This window comes from Anguilla anguilla, chromosome 2 (assembly GCF_013347855.1).
Source record: "Anguilla anguilla isolate fAngAng1 chromosome 2, fAngAng1.pri, whole genome shotgun sequence".
Taxonomy (NCBI): domain Eukaryota; kingdom Metazoa; phylum Chordata; class Actinopteri; order Anguilliformes; family Anguillidae; genus Anguilla; species Anguilla anguilla.
In genome coordinates this window covers 36,899,457-36,906,783 of record NC_049202.1, presented here as the reverse complement: position 1 = coordinate 36,906,783, position 7,327 = coordinate 36,899,457, and the positions used below count along the sequence as shown (strand labels likewise).

The following is a 7,327-nucleotide window of genomic DNA, read 5'->3' as shown; positions in this document are numbered from 1 at the left end:
GGACACGTCATATGGGTTAAAATGGCATGTTATTAATTGTCAAGAAACATAATGAATAAGTGTTGACATTCTATTCTCCCTCAGTTGTTGAGTTTTCATTTGTACAGCCCGGCTAGTTCCTTTACTATTAAACACCCTGCTTTAAAACCGAAAAAATTCACCTATTTCAGAAATTCCACAAATGTATGTTTCAAGTATTTATTTCAGTTTGTAAATGCCACAGGACTATTAAATAGGAATCTGAGTTTTTTTTGTAATCTTGATTCATACTCTCGTGTTCTATCGACATTAATTCATAGCGTAATTAAGACTTTCGCGCTGAATATTCGGATAATTACAAGTAATGTAGCAAATGTCCTTCGTGCTACCGGGCATCAACGTTACCACTTTCATTAACGACCTCCTGACAACAGGGGTCGTACTACGGCCCACAGCTGGTCATGCCTTCGCGACAGTTATGCACGTCAATGACAGTTTATGCCAGTAAACAGGAAGTTGTGTAGGTGGTGAGTTTTTGCCAAAATCAATGGTTATTGTCATTTGTGTTATTATTTGTGAATTACTGTCGATTTATATACGATTTATATGGTATTAGTTAGTGGTTAGTGTAACTCAATGAATTAACGTAAAGGCTCTGTTATCGAATTCAAGTTTTCGCATTAGACTAGCTACAATTAAGCAGATCTCAGGTTGTAGATTGGTGGCATTTGCAGCTGGCTAACGTTATTTAGTCTGGATAACATTTGCTAGCTAGCCTCATATAGATGCATCAGTCTGTATAATGTTGTTGTCTTTAACAGGAAACATGATACGAATGACAAAGACGAACTTAAGAAAGAAAGCTTAGCTAGCTCTTGGTAATAATTGTGAACTATTGTTGCTAGCGTTATCCCCAACAACAAAAAAGGGCTGGTTAAGTTTCGTTCGTAACTGGTCGCTAAATATATATTTTTCGTTAAGCATGGCTTACTGACTACTTATACTGAACATCGCAAGCTAGCTGTATCAGACGTTACTTGAATTAACGGTCCCTGAACCATGCATCTTGATGTGGCATTTCTGTATCATCCATTTTAAGGGTAAAGTTGGATGTGAGCTGCGAAGAATCAGACAGGGATCGTAATGGGGAAAAGCTGTAAGGTGGTGGTATGCGGCCTGGCAGCTGTAGGTAAAACAGCTGTCCTGGAACAATTGCTTTATGCCAATCACATTGTGGGTAAGTATGCGCTTTCTTTACCACACATACTTCAGTAATACTAATTTCATCTGTGGTTCTTAGTATCATAGTTTTCATCCTGAGTTTTCGACTAACCGTGTTGGGCTTCTGAAATGTGTGCCCTGTGAAAAGCTGGGTGAGTATAGTGTTGTGTTCACACATAGCTTAAATCTAGTTAGATTTTTACTCTTGCTGCTTATATTGTGTGATTTGTCAGAGCCTGTTTAGCTATAGTTCACAGTTTCCCTGGGCACAAGTGATCCTATCATTACAATCTATACAACCGCTGATTTGTTGGTTATTTCTAGGACCACCTGAGCCACAGATCCACGGTCTTGGAGAACCGCAGAATCTGCCGGTTTTTGTTTTTTCCTTAAAGGCAGTCTATGCAGAATGTTTTACTTGAAAATATTATAAAATAACCATGTAAAGGTGTATCTATGATGCACTGGTGATCTATGTCTTTACATAGTTTCACCAAATTCTTGCACCTTTTACCTGTATTTGTTATTCTAAAACGTGTTTTGGATGTTTCTGGGCGTAGCACTCTTTTCTATGTGGACAGCGGTGGGCGTGGCTCGAAAGCCTGTGGGTTGGGATCAGATTCCAGAAATGCTTGTTACCTGCTGAAATGACAGATGCTAAGAAGCCTAGATACAGTGAAGCAAAACGGCAATCTGAAAGGGCTCGTTCAATAACTGGAGTCAACCTTGGAGTTGCTCTCGCCTTGGTGGCGTCAGCTGAAGTTTGACAAGGGGATGAAAAGTGACAAACTGGTAGCCATTTGTGTCATGAAAACATGTCTCCAAAATAACTGTATCTCCATTTTTGATAAATTGTCCACGATTTCCTAAAGCACACGGGAAGTTCTCACTCAGCTGTATGTACTTTTTAATGTGTATTGTTTAATGTTTAGTGCTCTGATATGAGGTACCTACATACACTATATGACCAAAAGTATCTGGACACCCCTTGGTCTGGGGCTGTTTTTCATGGTTTGGGCTAGGTTCCCCTGAGCTCCAGTGAAGGCAAATTTTAATGCTATAGCATACAATCACATTCTAGATGATTCTGTGCTTCCCCAACAGTTTGCTGAAGGCCCTTTCCTGTTCCAGCATGACAATGGCGCTGGCCAGACAGCGAGATCCAAATAGAAATGTAGAGTACTTGCGCAGGTCTGGAAAGAAATTAGTAATAACATTTAATCAAATTAATTCATTCACTTTTGTAAATCGAAATGGACAATAAAACATGAAAGATGAAAATCCCAACAGAAACACATTACTTAGAAAATGACAAAAAGGAGGGTTTGGATTAGTGTGGAAGAAGTCTGGAAAAAGTGTTTAATTTAGATTTGTGAAAAGCCTTCCCAGTAGACTGTCGGTTGTTATAGCAGCAAAGGGTGGACCAACTCCATATTAATGCCCATAAATTTGTATGATGTTGGATGCCACATGTCCACATACTTTTGCCCATATAGTGTAGCTTACATTATAATATTAATGCTAATGACAGTGGAAGTTAAGGATTGGGTGTTTGTACAGGTTCAGAGCCCATGGAAACTTTGGAGGACATCTACATTGGGTCCATTGAGACAGACCGGGGTGTGCGGGAACAAGTCCGCTTTTATGACACGCGAGGGCTGAGAGATGGCGTGGAATTCCCACGCCACTACTACTCCTTTGCGGATGGCTTTGTACTGGTCTATAGTATAGACAATAAGGAGTCCTTCAAACGCATGGAGGCGCTGAAGAAAGACATTGATCGTTATCGTGATAAGAAAGAGGTGAGTATGGTCCTACACAGACTCAGACTTTAATAATTCTTTAATAATTCATTTAATAATAACTTTAATAATTCCAGAGGGCAACTGATGTGCAGCATTAAGGTCAAATACAATAAATAAAACACAAGAAAGCACACAGAAAACACACACCCATACCTGACATATAGTGCTTAGTGCCTAAGATGATTTTCTCAGTACAGTTTGTTCAGTAAACTGATGGGTGGGGGAACAGAACAGTTTGTATCTTAGTCTAAATGTTTGGCAGCCTGAAGCACTGACCTGAGGGAAGAAGGAGAAATTGGATGGTGGATGCTCACAGTCTAAAAGGATCGCCTGAGCCTATCACATGGCCTGTCTGTCAAACAGCTCAGAAAGACACGTCTGTTTTACCCCAGTTATCTTGCTGCTCTGGTCAACATCACAGTTCAGTACACCGCGGTACACAGTAACCTGTGACTGCTGTTCAATATAGATTTACAATAATGATGAGTGCATATGGGGCAGGCAAAGATTCTGAGTGTCGTATATGTGTGGAAAAATAAGGGGCCAACAGTATTGATCCTGCATGGTCTTCGCAGCTCCAGTTGTATCTTTACGGTCATACTAACGGTAATACTAGGTGTATAAAAGTTCAGTGTAATATCATCCATTATCATAAATGCAGTGCACTGTCTCTTTTGAACATGAACTCCAGCCTCCATGATTCCTCATAGCCTTGCAGCCCCAGAGGTGCTGTATCTTCCCTTTTCTGGTTTTGCATTGGTGCATTTTTCTGCTTTTAGTGTAAGAGAAAAGCAGCCCATCTGTTTTGCCAACCTCGATTTGAAATTGGTGCTTCACAAGTTGCTACTGTGTCACTGATGCTAGTGCACCAAGAGTGCTGTAGCTGAAGCATGCAGGGTCATCTGGCGCACTAACATGTGAGCCAGCTAACATTTTACATCCAAGAGGCACAAAATGCCCTAATATAGGAAAGAACTACTGCCAGTTGGAGGAGAGGCGTATCCCTCACTGATGAAACTGGGAGCCATTTGGCTGGAGATGTAAGGAGTTACTCCTGGTCATAGTTGGATAATGATGGTGACATAGTTGAGCTTCTAGCTATGACTACAGCATCGTCGTTTTTATTATTGAGCTCTAGGTATTTTAATGGCTTGGTTAACTCACGATTGACGACCCTGCTGTGGACAGGTCACCATCGTGGTGCTGGGGAACAAGGGGGACCTGCAGGACCAGAAGAGAGTGGACTCTGAGGTTGCACAACACTGGGCCAAGACAGAGAAGGTGCGCCTGTGGGAGGTGTCGGTAGCCGACCGGCGCACACTGATCGAGCCCTTCGTGTACCTGGCGAGCAAGATGACCCAGCCGCAGAGCAAGTCCACCTTCCCGTTGAGCCGCAACAAGAACAAGGGCGGCGGCTCTCTGGACAGTTGAGAACCAGCAGCAGTGGGGATGATGGGAAAGCCTTCAGCTACTATCCAACCAACAGGCAGACGCACACATGCGTAAATACTCAGGAGGCTTATTGACTGACAGACACATCTACACTCAGAATGAATGGACAATCAGACGATCCAAGCAGACTGCAACTGTTTAAATAATGGAAATATGGATGGATGTGGACATAGATATGGAACTTGTGAGGTGTACCGTTCAGCATGTGGGAGTAAATTGGATCTGACCACAACAAAAGCTAGCAGCATTAATCTAGGAATGCTCTTAGTTATAAGGCAGGATAACACAGCCATGTGTTTATTAGCACTCCCAACTCTGTCAGAAGGTTCCGTACTGCTTCCCACAGTAGCTTCATGTTAAATTTAAATAATGATTAGGTTTTCGTTAAAAAATGCATTCCTTCAAAGCATATCTCAATATTTAGTGGTAAATTATAAGACCGTGTACACCGACTGAATGTGGACCAATAATTTCAGTGCCTGCTCAGACCTATTTACTGTATCTGTGCAGGTCAATGAAACTTGTTTTTAAATATTACTTTTTTCCTTATGGCACTGGCTAATTTATGGCTGTGTATTACAGGTTGAACAGACAATGGGACCATGACTGTTGCATTATGTATTTTACTACTGGTTTGTGGGTTAATGCTGTTACTGTTGTCTATAGTATTTATCAGGTCATATATCAGGCTGACTGTCATTGTCTGACATTTAAACTGGTTAAAAAAAAAATACTACATTTGCTTTCATTTCAACTTCTGAATACATAGGATCTTGTTTTATGTAATGTCTCAACAGAATACACTGGTGAAATAAGAACACATGCACTGTTAAGTGCAGTGAGTCATGCAGGGATGTTTTATGCATTATATCCTAAAGCATCTACTCTTTCAATATGAAAGATATGTTTATGTTACAGAAAGTAGATACTGTTGGCTAATGCCGTGGAAAGCCATTCCAATGTACTCTGTATCCTTATGTGTAGTAAATGGCCATTTTCATTCTTCATATGCTTCCGATTTGTTGTGTGCTCTTTTGTTGCCTTATTTATTATTGTAAATGTTTTTGCTTCTCGTTTGATTAATTGAAGACACATTCAGACAGTCGCTTGTTTATATAGCAATTTTGTATTTTTAGTAGGGATAGCCCACCTGGTTGAGCTCATAAATGTGCTCTACTATGATTTCGTTTAAAAAAATGCGATGTTTTTTTTAACTATCTTCAAGGTGCAGCTATTTTACATCTTGGATTTTTGAGCGATTCACAAAAGGTTTTTTATTTCACAATCCTTATTTTGCAATGTTCATGCATTGAACTTGCTAGAGAAAGTCATCACTAAGAAATCTCTGCAGTTCCCATGTGCCGTTGTTTAACTGGAGATGTGTCCTGAACACTTGAGCTTTTCATTCACAGAAAATAGGTCAGAAGGAGTGAATATAGCTACTTTTTGGCTATGAATAAATCAGTGTACTGACATGTTGTAGATGCTGTTGTCCAAAGTGACTTACAATGCAAACAAAGTACAGGAATCGTAGAATTCATAGTCTCAAGAAAGACAGCAAGCACAAGAAGTGCAGACTCGATTGACAACTTGTCAACTAACCTATCAGCCATTAACATAAATTTAAACAAGAATGGAGTCTTAATGTATGAAGGGCAGTCCCCTTGGTAGCCTGGTTGGCTAGCTGCAGGGTTTTAAACATGATATGATGTCAGTGTTGACAGGTATATCATGTGAAAGTAAAATGTTTTTACAATATATACAACTACTTTTATGAAACCTTGTTTCATCCCATTTCAATGTGAAACAAGCTACATCTAATCAGTAATTAATATTTTGATTACCCCTGTAATCAAAATCTCTGACATGTTTGTAAATAACATCTTGATTGCCATTTTTATAGCATGTAAATTACATTATGAAAAACCTACCAAAACCAAATATCAGCGCAAAATATAGTGTAAAAAGAAGGGTAGCATTTCACACTGCTGGATGCACTCAGAGATGAGCTGCTTCTCCATTGTTACATCTTTGTGCCCACTGTAAGTCTGCTATCAGGCAGAAACATCTTAAGTTTCCAACAGAGATGAGACATGATGCATATTCAAACAGGCATGGAATATCCCTCGGGAAGAATTATGCTTCTCTGAAATTGTCGACTAGGCTATAGCATTCTCATTAATGCAAAAATATGTAAATAGGAGTACTTCTCTGGATGACTCAGTCATAGGATTCAGTTGGAAAATGTCAGTGCGGACCTGTCTGATACTGTCACAGGCTGATAAGAACCTTTCCGGCCTACTATCTGCCTGTGGCTGATTAATTACAAAAAATGCAATGCAATTACCTCCGATGACCAGCAGAGGTCAGTAACATGTTTTTCACAACAGCTTTGCAGCAAAGTTCCATAATTCTCTAGATTCAGTGTAACCTATGAATCAGGGTGGAAAGTTTGACTGGTAATGTTTTCTGCAAGAAGCTCAAGGGCTACAGGGGCTATAAGCACAGTAAGATATCTGGTCTTTAAATGATCCTCTTTGATCGGCAAATAGTACACATTGTGTCATTTGTGATTGAGTAGCGTGCTGCTTGACCAGGAATGCTTTCTATCTGTTTGTTCTCTGGGTCTGATTTCAGTGTCTGACGTTTTTGTTTCATTTGGCATTTTTACATTTTCATCCCTGACTTTTTTTTTTTTTTAGAATATTCAGGTGTCTTATGGGTTTTGAACTTTCCTTGGGACTATTTTGTGAGGAACAGGCTTTGGTTTGGTATTTTCCTTCATTCATTTCTTTTATGACTGAATCTGTCCATGTCTGCAACATTTGTTGTTTAAGGTAGTTGACCTTTTTCTTTAGATTTATATGTTG

The 7,327-nt window shown here is 39.8% G+C and overlaps 1 protein-coding gene across 3 annotated transcripts; it reads left to right on the top strand.

Annotated features, from left to right (window-relative positions):
* The first annotated feature begins 429 nt into the window (after positions 1–429).
* On the top strand, positions 430–5,466 carry nkiras2 (NFKB inhibitor interacting Ras-like 2). 3 transcript variants are annotated; one of them, XM_035403922.1, is made up of 4 exons: positions 430–506; positions 1,079–1,216; positions 2,761–3,002; positions 4,194–5,466. In XM_035403922.1, exons 2-4 carry the CDS (start codon positions 1,123–1,125, stop codon positions 4,434–4,436), a joined length of 579 nt encoding a protein of 192 aa, XP_035259813.1. In that variant the 5' UTR covers positions 430–506; positions 1,079–1,122; the 3' UTR covers positions 4,437–5,466. The 3 variants fall into 3 exon arrangements, with proteins under 3 accessions (XP_035259813.1, XP_035259815.1, XP_035259816.1); XM_035403924.1 differs by having other exon boundaries at positions 482–529; XM_035403925.1 differs by lacking the exon at positions 430–506 and adding an exon at positions 536–857.
* Positions 5,467–7,327: the final 1,861 nt, after the last annotated feature.

Excerpts from the sequence above, each read along its gene's own strand:
- nkiras2 (XM_035403922.1), top strand. The coding sequence starts at position 1,123 with ATGGGGAAAAGCTGTAAGGTGGTGGTATGCGGCCTGGCAGCTGTAGGT. Across the intron at positions 1,217-2,760 it reads TTATGCCAATCACATTGTGG|GTTCAGAGCCCATGGAAACT; the intron begins GTAAGTATGCGC and ends GTGTTTGTACAG. Across the intron at positions 3,003-4,193 it reads GTTATCGTGATAAGAAAGAG|GTCACCATCGTGGTGCTGGG; the intron begins GTGAGTATGGTC and ends TGCTGTGGACAG.